Genomic DNA, 17,762 nt, shown 5'->3' with positions numbered 1-17,762 from the left:
TTAAAAAAAATTCAGATTAAATTATAGTCTTCTTTAACAGTCACCGATTGATTTTAAATAAAGCCGTCCCCATTAAGAAACTAGTCTCTCGATATCTTTATCGAGTACTCCGAGTGATCGATTTCCATGAGACCTCCCAAGTTCATAGGGGTTTGCGGGGCGGCGTGAATAGTTTCGATGACAAGAGCCCTTTCAGTAACACCCTGTAGACGAAGATTCAAGTATATAGAATGAAGCGTGCGTTCATGGACCTCCAACTCGCTAGTTATCGGGAGGACGTACTCGATGGAAGGCGGATACAGCATGAGATCTAGGTACCTCTCCAAATATCCCGAGCTAGTGGTTATCAATACACGCTATGATACACGCTATGATACACGCTATGGGAGGAGGGGGCACTAGGAACAGACAAGATTCTGAATAAAGAATGATATATAGAAAATCAGACTTAGTCAGTTCCAAGATTTCACAGGGCTATTGGTGATTGGGTTGATGAGTATAACATTTGGTTGGCGGATAACTTAGACCAGGCAATTTAATTTTTATGCTGCCTGTTACAGTTAGGTCATATTTTAGGCGGCAAGATGGGATGAACTCCAATAGAATAGACGGAAGGAATGATCTGAGACTCTGTGTAGGTAGGTAGAGATGCATTGTATGTATGGATGTACATAAAGCTACTACTAGGTAGTTACATCATCGGCTGATGCCCCACCAAACCTGGAAAGTAGCAGATGTACAACCTGGAAAGCAATCGCCCGATTAAACTTGATATTTTTCACTTTAATGCGATACTAAGAAAAACAGGTCTTCCGTTATTCCCTGACTATCTCCCCGTGTGATTATTTGAGCCCATACACCTGTGTATTCAGCTTCCATACATCTAGCATAATCCTTCTTCCTCCCACGATGACTTCCTACAAGAGCACCCCGCTATATGGAGGGGCTCTTATCTGCGACCTTCCAGCTAGCTTCGCCGACGTGAGGTATGTGTGCATATGGATATCTTCCCTCCCAGGTCGCAAATGCGTCGCACATAGATTGCAAATATATCATGTTAGCTGTTAGCCCAATATTGACAATGCGACTAACATTCGCAAACCGGTTACCCGCAAACCAGTGCTATAAGACAAGTCCCCGACAACGAAGAAGTATATATCGACAAGGATGGCTTCACGAGCATCATCTTCGACATAGCTGAGCGCGTCGGCGGTCCGGGTTCTAGCCCCGAGATAGACGGGAATGCCTTGACGACTCATTTAGAGGATCTGGTGGGGGATGATCTCGACCGCGTCAAGGTCTGGAACACCACACCTACCTTATTCTCACGACTAGAGTACGTGCTGTATCCCAAATTGCGCCTCGGGAATAGGAATAATAAATAGACTAACACGCGCGCGTCGTCGCAATCCAAACAGCGAGGATATTCCTGCCTACACGCTGATCGCGACCGTTTCCCCGCACAAGTCAGACTCGGCCAGCGACGAGCGATCCGGTACCAAGACCGACTTCACTGCCATCATCCTAACCCTGGTGCGACTCGAGCGCGAGAAGACCGACTTACTCATCACCATCAACGTGCCGCATATCAAGGGCGAATACGACGAGGAGGACGTCGATCTCCAGCTCGGCAAGCAGGGCAAGCTTATCGGGGATGCCGTCGACTACGCCGCTAAGATCTGGGAGACTTTCAAGGTTAAGGACTGGGGTCTATTCAACGAGGTCTGAGGGTAGATCCAAATATGAGATGATATAATATGGGTTGGGTGATATATGAGGAAATTGGGATCGGGGTTCGAATAATGGAATGGAGAGGGCGTGGAAAGAAAATTACAATCTGACAAGATCCCGCGGCGGACTTTTGAGAGCTACGTCTCCTTTGTGTTTCTGTTGAGCGCTCTCCTTTTTGAGGCCTTGTGCTAGGAATGAATTATGAATCACTTCGGTGGCCTCTGTCCTTACTTAGACGTGGGAGGAATTATGACTACGACTAGGGTCAGCATCAATTTGCAGCTGTGCATTCTCTGAAAAGTGACAATCTTATTTTGTCATCCCAGTTGATTGAGATGATGCCTTATGTACGCAGCCCGTCTGCGATTATTACCCTAATTAGAAACCGATTAGGTGTGTAGAACCGTTAATATGTTCATCCGTCAGTCCATCCGTAAGCTTGGTAGATACAATCTAATAGGCCCCTCTACGTGGTAGCCCTTCCGTAATCATAATGTCGTCTCCAGTCTACTACCTCGGAGGCATTAGGAGACGCCCTAAGTGCCAATACCTCAAGCTTCCCCTTTAATCTCTAGACTAGTCCTTTATCTCCCCATACTCCTTCTCGTCATTGTCATTGTCATTGCCATTGTCATCGTCACCGTCGTCGTCGTCATCACCGCCGTCATTAATATTCAGAATCTCTACCGCAGTTTGCAGTTCTATGATCGTCTTCTTCCTCTTCTCCTCCTTATCCTCCTTCACCTCCATCTTCTCTTGCTTCTGCTGCCGCTGAATCTCGTTCCATTTGGTCGACACGACCGCCATCTTCTCCTTGAACGACATGCGCGGGTTGCTCTGGCTCAGCGCCTTCATCTCAAGGCTGAGAAATTCGTTCCACGGACTCAACTTCTTCTTCACCGTTGCCGGGCCGCCACCTACGTCAGTGCCGCCGCCGCCGCCGCCGCGGGGTGTAGGCTTGACCTGCCTCAGAGCGCCGCGACACCGACCGCATTTCTGGCGCTCCGCATTCACGCTGCGCGAGTGCCGCTTAATCTGGCCTTGGCACCCCTCGCACTCCCAGATGTACTTGTACTCGATCTCGTAGTCGTGCTTCGTGGTAACTATGATCCCGCGATCTGCGAACGCACGTCCGCACTGCGCCCCCAGTGCCTTGAACTCGGCGCCGTGGGCAGCTTTGGGCTTGCCGTTGAGGATGAAGACGGCTAGATGGCAAAACTCGTGAGCTACCGTGTTCAGGAGGTCGGATTCGTTGGAAAGGACACGGGTTGCGAGTTCGATGAATGCTGTGTGCTGTCGCGTCTCGCGGACACTAGTAGTGACGCCCTCCGCGTTCTTGGTTGTCGTAGATTGCGTCTTGCATTTCCAGTGTGCACGTCCAGCCGTCGAGCGAAGGGTGTTGGACCACTCGATCCGCAGGCCGCCGGTATCCTCGGTCAGCTTTGCCAATTTGCCGTCCGTGATGCGATCGTCGAGCTCCCGGAGGAAGACACGCGCAAGAGATTCTTTTATAGCGTCGAAGGCCTTACGGGCGTCCTTCTTCTCTGGGCTGACGCCGTATTTACGCTTCGCCTCCATCTTGAGTTCCTGCGCCGTGGGCTTGGGTTTGGGCTTGGGCTTCTGCGGGCTCTCGGGCTTCTTCTCTGGCGAGTGCTTGTCAATCCAGCCGAAGTGCACTTCGGAGTCCCAGAACTCTTTGTGTTCGGGCTTCCAGGGCGACGCGGGGATCCTGGGGGTTTTAAGGGGAGAGGCAGGGACTGCCTTGAGTGTCTTCCTGGGCGTGGTAGGTTCCAGAATGAGTTTTTTGTCTATTTTTATCGAGGGCTCGTCTGGCTCAGAGTCCTCGTTGAAGCTAGGATGTTTGTCAGTATCTTCCAATGATTCCTTATCCATGATCGAAGTGAATAAGAGATGTCTTAAAGTTGGCTTACATCTTAAGTTTCTGGAAAGCATCTTCCAAGTTTCTTGATTGGGGCGCCTTTAATATGTTAAGTGTCCCGCGTTGTTTGGATGGGCGATTTGTTGGATCAATGATTGTTGCCTGGGGCTGTTTGTTGCTAGGAGCCGACTTCTTATCTGAGTCTTTGAATAATGTTCTTTGAGGTTTTGTCCAGACAGCGGGGCTTCTTGAACGTCTTGTGGGTGGTGTCACTAACTGTTCAGAATTTGAATCTGAGGCATCTGTTTCTGAACCTGACCCGGAGACGAACTCGGATACCTCTTCTTCGCTTGATTCCTGAACATCCTTTGATATATCTGATTCGTCATCAGACTCATCTGAAGGTATTGAACTTTTGGCTGATTTCTTGGGAATTTGCCTGATCTTCATATTCGAAGATTCAATGTCGTTGTCTCTCTGGGGCTTTTCAGTCTTTCTTGAGACCGGTTTCAAGTCTGTGCCTGATGAAATGGCACGATAACCCTGTTGTCGAGCTCTTGCTGGTATTGCTTCTGGTACATTTTTGGAAGAGGGAGAGAAATCGGGCTCGACACTTTCTTCCTTGACTCGAACGCGAGTACGGGAACCCCTAGGATTGGATGTTCGGCTCTTCTCATCTTTGCTAGCTACAGTCTTCCCCCAGGGTTTTAGGAGAGACTCGTCGTTAGTCTGGGTCTGGCCTAGTTTTCGCCGCCGAAGAGGCGTTGCTTTCGCTACAGGCGTATTTTTCACATTACGCCCTTTCCGTGATGTATGTTCATTTGAATCCCGTAAGCTAATATTCACATTGTCGCAATCCTCCTGTTCTCGTCCATCTTTTACTTTGTGTCGATACTGTCGGACAACAACGTCGACATCTGGAAATTCGTCCTCGCTGCTATCTCCTAACGCGCCTAGCATATTTCCGACTTATCCTTCTTATATGATAATCATACTGTGATTCACATTACCAGTAATCGTGCTGATAATTATTTTTTATCGCGAAATGCCGTTGATTGGTAATAACAAAATTAGAGAATTGAAGTTGAGGTTGAGGTTGAGGTTGAAGTTTGATAGGTTGTAATTACTTTTAGTGGTTGCCAGGCAACGCGGGGTTAATCTTTAATCGATTTGCATGTTCCGTCCCCAGTATTTTACATATGTTAAATGGAAGTCACCTGCGACAAGAAACCCAATTCGAGACCCAATGGTTATAAAGTGGTAACAATACTTTTAACTAATACATGTATATTATGCTAAAACTGCGAAACGTCTGGTCTGTATATGTAGATATCAGAGTCTGCATACTTACGGTCATGTAGGTAGGCACATAGTAGTGGCTTCGGGTAGTTGCGTATGTTTGGTAACACATGGAAACTCGCGAACACCCGAGAGCTATAATTGGAACCATCATCTGTTCTGATGTTCGACTTTTTGCCTGTTTGCTCTAAGAGGGGACTGTATAGAGATCAACTTATGAAATCAAACAATCTGTATGAGCATACGCTAGCAAACTTTGAGATAATAAGTACCTAGTTAAACGGGTGAGTGGGTGACTAGATAGGTATGTATGTATACTTTCTCATACTTAGGTACATATTTACTATGTAGGTATGCAGTTTTAATCTGAATAGACGGACGGGAACCTCAGAGTTGATTGATTTCATTCATCATATTTGTCATCCTTGCTTTTGGACTCACGGATCCGGGCCTGGTAGAACAACGGAATTCCGAATTCACGGTTTTAAAGACAGTATGTAAGTCAAAGAAGGGGGTATTCGTATGGGGGGGGTATTCGGCAGCCCCATTTTTGTGGTGAGACCTCAACCAATGAGAAGTCGATACATCACACGGGCCACTTTATTCGATGTACCTTTTTCTTTTAAAAACCTTTAACCAATTAAAAAGCTTAATTCAATACGCTATGCCTTATAAAGCTCAAAAAAGGTAACAGCCAATTAGCTTTGATTATTCTATGCCAATCGGGAAATCTAGATTTTTGGACCTTTATTACAATTGGCCCTTACCCTTAACCATTTTGGCTTGGCGCAAGCGTTGAGCCAATAGATTGCTATAAAACTATTCGGCCACACTTTATTTTAGCACGCCAATCTCCGCCCAATCAAGCTCGTTGATTGGTTCGCCACTCCCAAAAGTATCACGTGACATGATCGGGACTGCAAAAAACCTTTATCCGGGATGACGTACTCGCAAGTTAATTGGCCAGGTCCGAGTCAAAATGCGCTAAACCTAAGAAGGTTAGCAGTTACCGAAATAAGTATTTAATTCAAATCGAGGATATTATGCGCGCTAAGCAAAAAAGAGCAAAAGCACTAAGCCTGGCGGGGATATTGGTGGGACCTGATTGGCTATTATGAAGAGGCTATACCTAAAATAGTAATAAAAGTTTCATAAACCAATGAATAGCTGAGAATTTATCTTTCAGCTCCAATTGTACCGCGCTATACCATATATGATTAGGGTCTCACCACAAAAATGGGGCTGCCGAATACCCCCCCCATACGAATACCCCCTTCTTTGACTTATGTATTGTACATATGTACATACTATTATTATGTGCCCTAGAGAGGCGCAGCCAATCAAGGATGATGGCGTTGGTGCTGCGTGCCCCTGAAACTTGCCAGCTGAATCCTACCCTGCTACCGTTCATCGCCGGATCTCAAGATTGACCCACGTCCTAATAAGCAGCTTAGAATAGATTGGTCATTGACTATTCGAGTAGTCTAGATAAAATCTGGGTTGAGTTCAATCTTGCTAGTTCATCTATACTAGGATCTCCTGGTTTTACCTAATAGCCTTCTGGTGGTGAGTTATTCGTTCGGCCAATTTTCCAGCAGACTGAAAAACTTTTCTACTCTGTAAAACGTTAATCTATTATATACAGTAGGTACCTGATACTTACATATGTAGCACACTGCCTAGTATAATAAGTTATTAATATCTTCGGATTAGGTTGCCGATTGACGAGAATTTTTGGCAAGAGCCACGAGTTTAGCACCTGGTTAAATCTCGTATTTTAACAGTACAAAGATACCTATGTAGGTAGGTATCGTGAAGAGGTAGAGAGGACTGAGAGGATAGAAGGAAATGCTTAATGCTCACCACTAGCATTAATTAGCTCACTTAGTTGGAACCGAAGCCAGCCATCCATCCAGCCACCCGGCCATCGCAAAACTGGACGCGTGTATAGTTTCTTTCGATGCAATTTTTCATGCGACATAGCAAATTACACTACATGTACGTGTATACGCAGTATGTGTGTAGCACTATATATATGTACATACTTGGTACTGTGTGTACACGTATATGATTTGGCCATTTCGTCATCGAAAGCCACAAAAAGAGGCAATGGCCGGTACCTGCATACGACGGGGTTGGTTATTGGACTAGTAGGACTAGTCGCTAAAGTGAAGGTGCATCTCTTAGTCTCTTCATTGGGCGCCACCACAATCGATCGTCTATTACGAGGCAATAGAACCTTGAACTTTGCATGCTCCCGACTTTCTAATCTGCTAATCTACTCGGTACATACCTATCTACATACACAAACAGATAAGTCTGTTCTACATAGGTATATATTCTTGTATAGATGACCGACATTGGACCCTCATACTAATAGTAATAGGTATGTGCTTTAAAATAGGTATCAATGTCATCATCAATTACATGCGAGGGTTCGTTGAACATTGAAGTGAATCCTCAAAGTTGGTGCCGGCACGTGTCCTGCATACTACGTCGCAGTAGCATCGTCTAGCTGTTTTCGCCATACGCCATCCAAACTACATCGTATTCAAGGAGGGGACTGGTGGCAAAAGTCTTGGAAGGCTAGTTCAGCTGCTTGGTGGGTTACAGTGCTTCTTGAGAACGACCTATTGATCAGCAATACGAACATAACACGATCTTTGCCTTAAAACTATATACGAATCTCACTCTTCTTCTAGAAAGAGACTGACTCGGCTCTTTCTTACCATGTTCTTTCTTTCTTTCTACCGCGGAGATTGAGTTGAGATGAAACTTTTCTTCTCATCCCTATTAGTTATGTGCAATACCATAGCTCATGCCACAGCAGCTCATGATTGATAAGGTCCTTAAATTGCCCACGCATATGTATCATGATGTGACGGAACTAGCCTATGCTTTTTAATCATGAGCCTCGAAACCGGTTTATACTTCAAGACTTGATCGACAGCATTATCGATGATGATAAGGCCAAGTCGGTTTAGGCTAGTATTTAATTATTAAGACTTGTACCATAGTATGTATGGAAAAGGAGGCGGACTGATTTTGGGATCAATGTGTACAAAGTGCGGCATTAGCGTCGGATATAACTATACCTAGTAGTAGGTTTGACGAGAAGGTGGGAAAAAAAGACAACGGGCGGATCGGTAAAGCATATGTAAAAATACCTACCTACCAAGTACTTACCTACCTAGATAAAATAGGAGAAAGAAGATCAGGTAAACTTAAACATTCACACCTACATCACTTGCAGCCCGGAAAGAACTGAAGCTAGAATCGAGCATCAGATGACAACTGTCATTTCGACCTTAATGTAAGTGGGAATGTGCAAAGTGTTTAACTAAGATTCTGTCAAGAATTTGGCAGCTCGATAAAAGACGTACTCCAGGCTACATACAAGGTAGGTGCGCTGCAAGATTTTTGAAGTCCGCGGCGGTTTTACTTCTGCTGCGGTACATAACGAAAATCGAACATTGAAAAGAATAAGGCTACTATTACTATTATGTAGGTAGCCCTGGAGGACTCTGTATTGTACCTAGTAGGTAGATATCTTACGCGGCCTGGGTATAAATACAGTGCTATCAGCACTGTACCTACAGCTAGAGATACTAACCTAGGAGGTTGGAACAAGTCTGAGCAAGCCTACCTACCTAGTACCTAGTACCTACTCCTACAACTCCTATTAATTACTCCTAATCATCCCTGTCAGAGCTGGACCATGCCAACCAATAGGGCACGGTCTTGCTACTGGTGAATCAGAGACGGCTCGTTTGGGCAATTGCACACCCCACCAGTCATTCTTCCTCCATAAGTTTTTTTCTAATGCGTTTTCAATGCGAACCTGTAGTTTAATTGATAGTGTGATACCTTTTACCAAGCGAAATCAGGAAACTTCAAGGTCCACTTCTCGCCTCCAGCACCAACTCTGTACACAGCCACATCCTACAATCTTTCGTCTCTCTCTATGCTTGCTATGTACGTAGGTAGTAATGTCCCCGGTTTCAATCTCGATCATTCCCTTTTTGTAATGCACTGTGATACTATGCGTTAGAAAAAAAAGGGCTGAAAAAGCCGGGAGGGCTTTAGCTATTTAGGTACCCAAATAATCTAGTCGGTTTAGTCGTTGATTTCACCGGATGTGCCGGTGACGAATTGAAGACTTCGGATACCGTACCACTATGCAGGTAGTACATTTTGCCCCGCAGAAGTAGTTCTGTACACTGTAATATGCATGCATGTATACTTCGTACACTCTTAATATTGAATGCTCGATGTGCTGATAACAGATTAAATGTATTTATGTACCTAGTATGTACACGTACGGAGTACTTATGTATAATAGGTAAACTGCTAGGTTTAAGTAGGTACCTCAGTACCAAGTTGCCAACTGTAGCATACCCTTGCTTAAGGGGTGAGAGTGTCACTTTACCACGGGTATCGCTGGTTGGGACTGGGCTAAGCTTTGCCCCGATTCCCCCTGGCCTTATTTCTCCTTTCTGGCATTTTTCTTGATTCTCGATCCCAAGTTCCATCACTCCCAATCCCTTTCCCCCTTCCTGCCCTTGACAAAACTTGTTTTACACTCGCTTTCACCCATTGAACTTTTAATTCTCCTTTCTTCTCTTGCTTCCCCTTTCTCCCTCGTTTCTTTCTTGTGCCAATTCGCCGCTTCGTCTCTGGTGCTCAGGGGAAACGAGTGAAGATTTGCAGGAAAAGAATTCGGAAAAGAGAATCGAAGAGAGTTTTATGAGAGTTGAATCCTTTCGTTACTTCCACGTACAATTCGGTCAACCCCTTTTGTGTTTCGCTCCCGCTTTCCCGTTGAATCGTCAACGCACGCTCGTTTTAACGGTCCGCGAAAACCTAAAAGTTAAAGGACGCCAACAAAGTACCCGTCCAACGAATTTGAAGAAATATTCCACCGTCAATCGTTCGAGAATAAAAAAAAACCATCGACTGAATTATTACGAGGTGTAGAGGCACCGAGGTATCGGAACTCACCGTCACTGGCCACGTAAGAAATAGGAAAAAAGGGAGAGAATTTGGTTGTGGAATTTGTCAGATTATCCAATCAAACGCGTTTTTTGACCCAACCTCGAGTTACACACCAACCTGTCAGGGGCTCGGCACGCTAAGTACGGCACTAAATCGATACTACAATTAGCGCCTACCCTCCTACCGGTCGCGTTGTTAGGAGTACTTTTGGAAGTCAACATTCACTTTTTTACAACTTTGCACTTCCCACCCGCAACTTCTGACACCTGCGCCATCCCGCGTAGCGCTAGGAGCCAACGTAGAAACGACAATACACAGCCCGGCCAATCCTTTCCAAGTCAACAAACAACAGTCGACTTCTCACTACTCACTACTCACTACCCACTACTCTTTACTCTCAACCCTGTCACAAAGACCAACTCTTGCTTGTGGCCGGCCACACTGATTCTCCATATTACAAGTTAATAATATTAATCACGACAAACCCACTCTTGACAGTAGAGTCACTCCTGATTAAGCTCGCTAACCGCCACGAATAAAAATCTAATGGGTTTCTGAATTGTAAGTAATACCTCGCATCTTCAATTTTTAATCTGTTAGGCACTTCCCTACGCCTTGTGCGCGATGCAAACATATTTAAATTTGTACTTCTGGTGCTAATTGAATTGCTTGTCGCAGATCGCGTCTTTTACCTAGTCCCGAATTCCCAAGATGTCGGGCTATCCAGGAGGTGGTCATCACGACTACAACGACGCCTACGGGCAGAATCACGATTCTTATTATCAAGATGAACAACATGGTCAATACTACGACAATAATGGCTACGATGCACATGGCCAAGGCCAAAACCAAGGTCAAGGCCAAGGACAAGGTCAAGCCCAGGGCCAGGGCCACCACGCAAACGATGGCTACTACGACGAATCGTGAGTTTGCGCAGTACATATTGGACAGGTTTTGAGCTGATTACTAACTTAACGTAAAGTGGCTACTATAATGCAGATGCCAACAACCCTTACGCCGCAGAGGGCGGCTACTATGATAACCATGATCAGTACCAGCAAGGAGGAGACTACTACGATGATGGGAATGGCTACTATGACCACTACGGCCAAGGCGGCGGCTACAATGGCAACGGCGGACGTCGGGGCGATTCCGAAGAGGATTCCGAGACGTTTAGCGACTTCACCATGAGATCCGACATGGCTCGTGCTACTGATATGGACTACTACGGTCGCGGCGATGAGAGATACAGTGGTTATGATCAACAGGGTCGAGGATACAGGCCACCGTCCTCACAGGTCTCATACGGCGGAAACCGATCGTCTGGCGCGTCCACTCCTAATTATGGAATGGACTACGGAAATGTACCAGGCATTCAAAGATCCCGCGAACCATATCCAGCGTGGACTTCCGACGCGCAGATTCCGTTGTCTAAGGAAGAAGTCGAAGACATTTTCCTGGACCTTACCAACAAATTTGGATTTCAGAGAGATAGCATGCGAAACATGTATGACCATCTGATGGTGCTGCTTGATTCGCGAGCTTCTCGAATGACACCGAATCAAGCTCTGCTTTCTCTTCATGCCGATTACATCGGTGGTGATAACGCTAACTATCGAAAGTGGTACTTCGCGGCTCATCTCGATTTGGACGATGCTGTTGGCTTTGCGAACATGGGCAAGAAAGCTCGCAAATCGAAAAAGAAGTCCAAAGGCAAGAAGGGTGATCAGAGTGAGGATCAGGTTCTCGAAGACTTAGAAGGCGACGACAGCTTAGAAGCAGCTGAGTACCGATGGAAGACACGAATGAACCGCATGTCACAGCACGATAGGGTTCGACAAATTGCTCTGTTTCTTCTCTGCTGGGGTGAAGCAAACCAGGTCCGTTTCATGGCCGAATGTCTTTGCTTCATCTTTAAATGTGCCGACGACTACTTGAACTCCCCCGCTTGCCAAAACCTCGTCGAGCCCGTCGAAGAAGGCACTTTCTTGAACAACGTGATTACACCCCTATATCAATACTGTAGGGATCAAGGATACGAGATCTATAACGGGGTCTACGTCCGCCGAGAACGTGATCACAACCAGATCATCGGTTATGATGACTGCAACCAGCTCTTCTGGTATCCCGAAGGCATTGAGCGCATCGTTCTCAACGACAAGAGCAAATTGGTTGATGTTCCCCCAGCGGAGCGTTACCTCAAGCTGAAAGAGGTGAACTGGAAGAAGTGTTTCTTCAAGACCTACAAGGAGACACGGTCCTGGTTCCACGTGATTGTTAACTTCAATCGTATTTGGGTTATACACTTGACCATGTTCTGGTTCTACACCGCACACAACGTTCCGACGCTACTGGTTGGTAAGGATTACGAGCAGCAGGTGAACCAACAGCCGCCAGCATCTGCACAATGGGCCATCGTGAGTGCCGGTGGTGCCATCGCCTCCTTGATCCAAATCATAGCTACCTGTGCCGAGTGGGCATACGTCCCACGGCGATGGGCCGGTGCTCAACATCTTAGCAAGCGACTGCTCTTCTTGATCGTTGTCTTCATAATCAACCTTGCTCCTAGTGTTTACGTCTTCGGCTTTGCAAAGGACCAGAATGCAACCCCTGCGTTAGCGTTGGGTATCGCTGGGTTCTTCATTGCGCTGATTACGTTCATTTTCTTCGCGGTTATGCCACTTGGTGCTCTCTTTGGTAGCTATCTAACGAAGAACTCTCGCCGTTACGTCGCTAGCCAGACATTTACTGCTAGTTGGCCGCATCTGAAGGGCAATGATAGAGCTCTCTCGTATTTTCTCTGGACAGCGGTTTTCGGCGCCAAATTTGGAGAATCGTACATTTACCTCACACTGTCGCTCCGAGATCCGGTCCGTTACCTCCAAATCATGAACGTGTCTTCTTGTCTCGGAGATGCTCAGATCGGCGCCATATTGTGCTCGTACCAGCCAACTATTGTCATGGTTCTTATGACCCTTACCGACTTGATCCTCTTCTTCCTCGACACGTACATGTGGTACGTCCTGCTTAACACTGTCTTCTCTATCGCTAGATCATTTTACCTTGGTTCGTCTATCTGGACTCCCTGGCGTAACATTTTCTCGCGACTTCCTAAGCGAATCTACTCTAAGATTCTCGCCACGACGGACATGGAAATCAAGTACAAGCCCAAGGTCTTAATCTCGCAGATTTGGAACGCCATCGTTATATCTATGTACCGAGAGCATTTACTAGCCATCGACCATGTTCAGAAACTGCTGTACCACCAGGTCCCATCCGAGCAGGAGGGCAAGCGTACTTTGCGTGCGCCGACATTCTTCGTCTCTCAGGAGGACCATTCGTTCAAGACGGAATTTTTCCCGAACCACAGCGAAGCTGAGCGGCGTATTTCTTTCTTCGCGCAGTCCTTGTCTACGCCCATTCCCGAGCCTCTTCCTGTTGACAACATGCCCACCTTCACTGTTTTGATCCCTCATTATGGCGAGAAGATTCTACTCACTCTCCGAGAGATTATTCGCGAGGACGAGCCTTACTCTCGTGTCACACAGCTTGAATACCTTAAGCAGTTGCACCCTCACGAATGGGACTGCTTTGTCAAGGACACTAAAATTCTTGCCGATGAGACCTCTCAATTCAACGGAGACGAAGAAAAGACTGAAAAGGATACGGCGAAGAGCAAAATCGACGACCTTCCATTCTACTGTATCGGTTTCAAGTCCTCTGCTCCTGAATACACTCTTCGAACTCGTATTTGGGCATCTCTTCGCTCGCAAACTCTCTACCGTACTATCTCCGGTTTCATGAACTACAGCCGCGCTATCAAATTACTTTACCGTGTCGAGAATCCTGAAGTCGTCCAAATGTTTGGTGGCAGCTCCGAGAAGCTGGAGCGCGAACTCGAGAGAATGGCTCGACGCAAGTTTAAGCTAGTCGTTTCCATGCAGCGATATGCCAAATTCAAGAAAGAAGAGATGGAAAATGCCGAATTCCTCCTTAGAGCCTACCCCGACTTACAGATCGCCTACCTAGACGAAGAGCCGCCTCTAGTTGAGGGTGAAGAACCTCGTATCTACTCTGCTTTGGTTGACGGTCACTCTGAACTAATGGAGAACGGGATGCGACGTCCCAAGTTCCGCATTCAACTTTCTGGTAACCCCGTTCTTGGTGATGGAAAGTCAGACAACCAGAACCATTCCATCATTTTCTACCGTGGTGAATACATACAGCTTATCGATGCCAACCAAGACAACTACCTGGAAGAATGCTTAAAGATTCGGTCTGTCCTTGCCGAATTCGAGGAAATGAAGATTGAAAATGTGTCTCCCTACACGCCTGGTGTGAAGAACGAGATCCAGGCTCCGGTCGCTATTTTGGGTGCTCGCGAGTACATTTTCTCTGAAAACATCGGTATTCTTGGTGATGTCGCTGCTGGTAAGGAACAAACGTTCGGTACGCTCTTCGCAAGAACTCTATCCCAGATTGGTGGTAAGCTTCATTATGGTCACCCGGATTTCCTCAACGGTATATTCATGAACACCCGTGGTGGTGTTTCCAAAGCTCAGAAGGGTCTACATCTAAACGAGGATATTTATGCTGGTATGAATGCTCTCCTTCGCGGCGGACGTATCAAGCACTGCGAATACTACCAGTGTGGTAAGGGTCGTGATCTTGGTTTTGGATCTATTCTGAACTTCACCACCAAGATCGGTACTGGTATGGGTGAACAGATGTTATCTCGCGAGTACTACTACCTTGGCACACAGCTACCACTGGACCGTTTCCTATCATTCTACTATGCCCACGCTGGTTTCCACTTGAACAACATCTTCATTATGTTGTCTGTCGAGATGTTCATGATAGTCCTTATCAACATCGGCTCACTTCGAAACCAGACCGTTGCCTGCAACTACAACCGTAACGTCCCTATTACGGACCCGTTGTATCCTACAGGATGTGCGAACACGGATGCACTCATGGACTGGATATACCGCTGTGTTATTTCTATCTTCGTTGTTTTCTTCTTGGCTTTCGTACCCCTGATTGTCCAGGAACTTACCGAGCGTGGTGTGCTACGTGCTGCCACCCGTCTAGCGAAGCAGTTCTGCTCCTTCTCGCCATTCTTCGAGGTGTTCGTCTGTCAAATCTACGCCAACTCTGTGACACAGGATTTGTCTTTCGGCGGTGCCCGTTACATTGGTACCGGTCGTGGTTTTGCTACGGCTCGTATCCCCTTCGGTGTATTGTACTCTCGGTTCGCCGGTCCTTCCATCTACTTCGGCGCTCGTCTGTTGATGATGTTACTATTCGCGACCTTAACGGTGTGGCAAGCTGCCCTGGTCTACTTCTGGGTTTCGCTTCTCGCTTTGGTCATCTCACCATTCCTTTACAATCCTCACCAGTTCGCGTGGAACGATTTCTTCATTGATTACCGCGATTACCTCCGCTGGCTCTCGCGTGGTAACTCGCTCAGTCACTCATCGTCATGGATCTCTTTCTGTCGCCTGTCGCGTACGAGAATTACCGGCTACAAGCGCAAGGTTCTAGGAGACCCGTCCGGCAAATTGTCTTCTGACGTGCCTCGCGCGGCCATCACCAACCTGCTTTTTGGAGAGATCATTGCACCACTTCTTTTCGTGGCAACAACACTTATCCCCTACCTGTTCATCAACGCACAAACCGGCGTCAAGGCTAACGATTCCAGTGCCAAGCCCACCGCATCTCTTATCCGTGTGGCCGTCGTCGCTTTCGCGCCTGTTGGTATCAACGCCGGTCTACTAGGTGCTCTCTTTGGTATGGCCTGCTGTATGGGTCCGCTACTTAGTATGTGCTGCAAGAAGTTTGGAAGTGTCCTGGCAGCAATTGCCCACGCCGTCGCCGTCATTGTTCTCCTGGTCTTTTTCGAGGTCATGTTCTTCCTTGAGGGCTTCGATTTCACGAAGACGCTTTTGGGCATGATCACAGCCATTGCGATGCAGAGGTTTATCCTCAAGCTTATCGTATCGCTAGCGCTCACTCGTGAGTTCAAGACGGACCAGTCTAACATTGCGTTCTGGACGGGCAAGTGGTACTCCATGGGTTGGCACTCGATCTCTCAGCCGGCGCGTGAATATCTTTGCAAGATCACGGAACTGAGCATGTTTGCCGCCGATTTTATTCTAGGCCACATCCTCTTGTTCATTATGTTGCCAGTTATCCTCATCCCCCAGGTTGACACCCTACATTCAATGATGCTGTTCTGGCTCCGACCAAGGTACGTTAAGCTATTCACTCACCCCGTAGTTCTGGTCCTAGTAGTTACTAACATGTTAACTTAGCCGACAAATCCGACCGCCTATCTACTCGATGAAGCAGTCGAAGCTCAGGAGAAGACGTGTTATTCGCTACGCTGTCCTTTACTTCGTCATGCTTGTCCTTTTCGTAGCCCTGATCGTCGCGCCTGCCGTTGGAGGCAAGCAAATCGGACCGTCGCTGGAGAAGAATCTTGCGAAGCTCCCGATTCCTCTAGCACAGCCTGGGCCGGATCAGAAGCATGACGACACCAGGAACCGCACGGAGACGGGGACCGGCTCGCCTGGGTACTCTGGTCCGGGTACGGCGTCGATGACATCGGCCGCGGCAGCAACGTCGACGTCCAAGTCGGGCTCGAAGTTCCGATTCGTTTAATGAACATTGAAGACATACCTGTACCATAAAGAATAAAAGTTCCTGGTTACTCGACCAGCTTACGGAATTGGGCCGAGTACTAATTAGCGTTATATTCGCGAGACTGTACTTGAGGTGTTGCGTGTATTGATTGATTACAAGAGGGCGGCATGGCACATGGTATTTTTCATTCGTCGTAGAGTCTCGGGCATAAATATTTGCAGGTTATTTTCTTTTTCTTCTATCTCTGAATGGAAACGAGATGGTGTTCAATAATGACAAGGGTTTCTATTGCATTTACTGCGACTTGGGTCATGTGCATAGAGTGCTTATGGACCAGAGTAATAATGTCCGTAGAGATTCTAGCATAAGCTAATGTGAAAAAAAAACTCTTCATCAGATTTTATTCGTACATATACACATACATATCTACATACCTACGCGGTATGCATAATTGATCGGTTGCGAGTGCTTACTTAGGTAAGTACCTTTGGTTGGTAGATATCTAGGCAGGTAGACTCGTACAAAGTAGGTATGTACATTAACGTGTGGGGGGGGTATCTGGTCATAGTCACAGGGATAGTCACTAGGGGTGGACATAATGTCAACTGGTAATTGTTAACTTACCGTCACCCTTTTGATTGGCTGTTAATTGGATAGTATTACTTCCGAAGGCAATCGTAACTTCTTAGCAAGGGTTATATCGAAGGAAATAATTACTTTAAAAATAACTTTACTTTTTATTATAACGATTATTAATTTAATAAATGTTAAGTTAGTAATTATTATTAAATTAATAATTATTATTAAATTTATATTTTTTTTTAAAAAAAAAAGGAAAAAAAAAAAGTTATTACGATTAATTAAATATTTATTATTTTAAGGTTTTTAAATGTATTTTTATTATTTTAAAAAATTAAGTTTTTTTTATATAATTATAATTATTTAAATTATTATTAATTTACGAAATTTATTATTATATTACGAAATTACGATTATAATTATATAATTATTAATTTCGATTTTTTCGAATTTTAATATATAATTTATTTAAAAAAATTAATTACGTATTTTAAATTCGTTAATTTAATATAATATTAAATTTTAATATTATTATTAATATTAAAAATAAATTTAATTTTAAATTATTATAATAATTATATTTATTTTATAACGCTTTTAATTATATAATAATTATATCGATATATAATAATAT

The 17,762-nt window shown here is 45.6% G+C and overlaps 3 protein-coding genes across 3 annotated transcripts; 2 read left to right on the top strand and 1 right to left on the bottom strand.

Moving 5' to 3' along the window:
• Positions 1–712: 712 nt before the first annotated feature.
• GGS22DRAFT_83710 (Mog1p/PsbP-like protein) lies at positions 713–2,018 on the top strand. The gene is made up of 3 exons (XM_047968233.1): positions 713–986; positions 1,121–1,336; positions 1,419–2,018. The coding sequence occupies exons 1-3, from the start codon at positions 910–912 to the stop codon at positions 1,726–1,728; spliced, it is 603 nt and encodes a 200-aa protein (XP_047814256.1). The 5' UTR covers positions 713–909; the 3' UTR covers positions 1,729–2,018.
• Positions 1,796–4,697, bottom strand: GGS22DRAFT_197497 (SprT-like family-domain-containing protein). The gene is made up of 2 exons (XM_047965985.1): positions 3,663–4,697; positions 1,796–3,583 (listed from the first exon to the last, which is right to left on the bottom strand). Exons 1-2 carry the CDS (start codon positions 4,568–4,570, stop codon positions 2,308–2,310), a joined length of 2,184 nt encoding a protein of 727 aa, XP_047814255.1. The 5' UTR covers positions 4,571–4,697; the 3' UTR covers positions 1,796–2,307.
• Positions 4,698–10,192: 5,495 nt separating this feature from the next.
• GGS22DRAFT_83694 (glycosyltransferase family 48 protein) lies at positions 10,193–16,677 on the top strand. Its single transcript, XM_047968232.1, has 4 exons — positions 10,193–10,465; positions 10,583–10,827; positions 10,887–16,154; positions 16,219–16,677. The coding sequence occupies exons 2-4, from the start codon at positions 10,616–10,618 to the stop codon at positions 16,565–16,567; spliced, it is 5,829 nt and encodes a 1,942-aa protein (XP_047814254.1). The 5' UTR covers positions 10,193–10,465; positions 10,583–10,615; the 3' UTR covers positions 16,568–16,677.
• Positions 16,678–17,762: the final 1,085 nt, after the last annotated feature.

This window comes from Annulohypoxylon maeteangense, assembly GCF_022496945.1.
Source record: "Annulohypoxylon maeteangense strain CBS 123835 unplaced genomic scaffold GGS22scaffold_26, whole genome shotgun sequence".
Taxonomy (NCBI): Eukaryota; Fungi; Ascomycota; class Sordariomycetes; order Xylariales; family Hypoxylaceae; genus Annulohypoxylon; species Annulohypoxylon maeteangense.
Note: the sequence above shows the minus strand (reverse complement) of the source record. Positions and strands in the feature narration are given on the sequence as shown.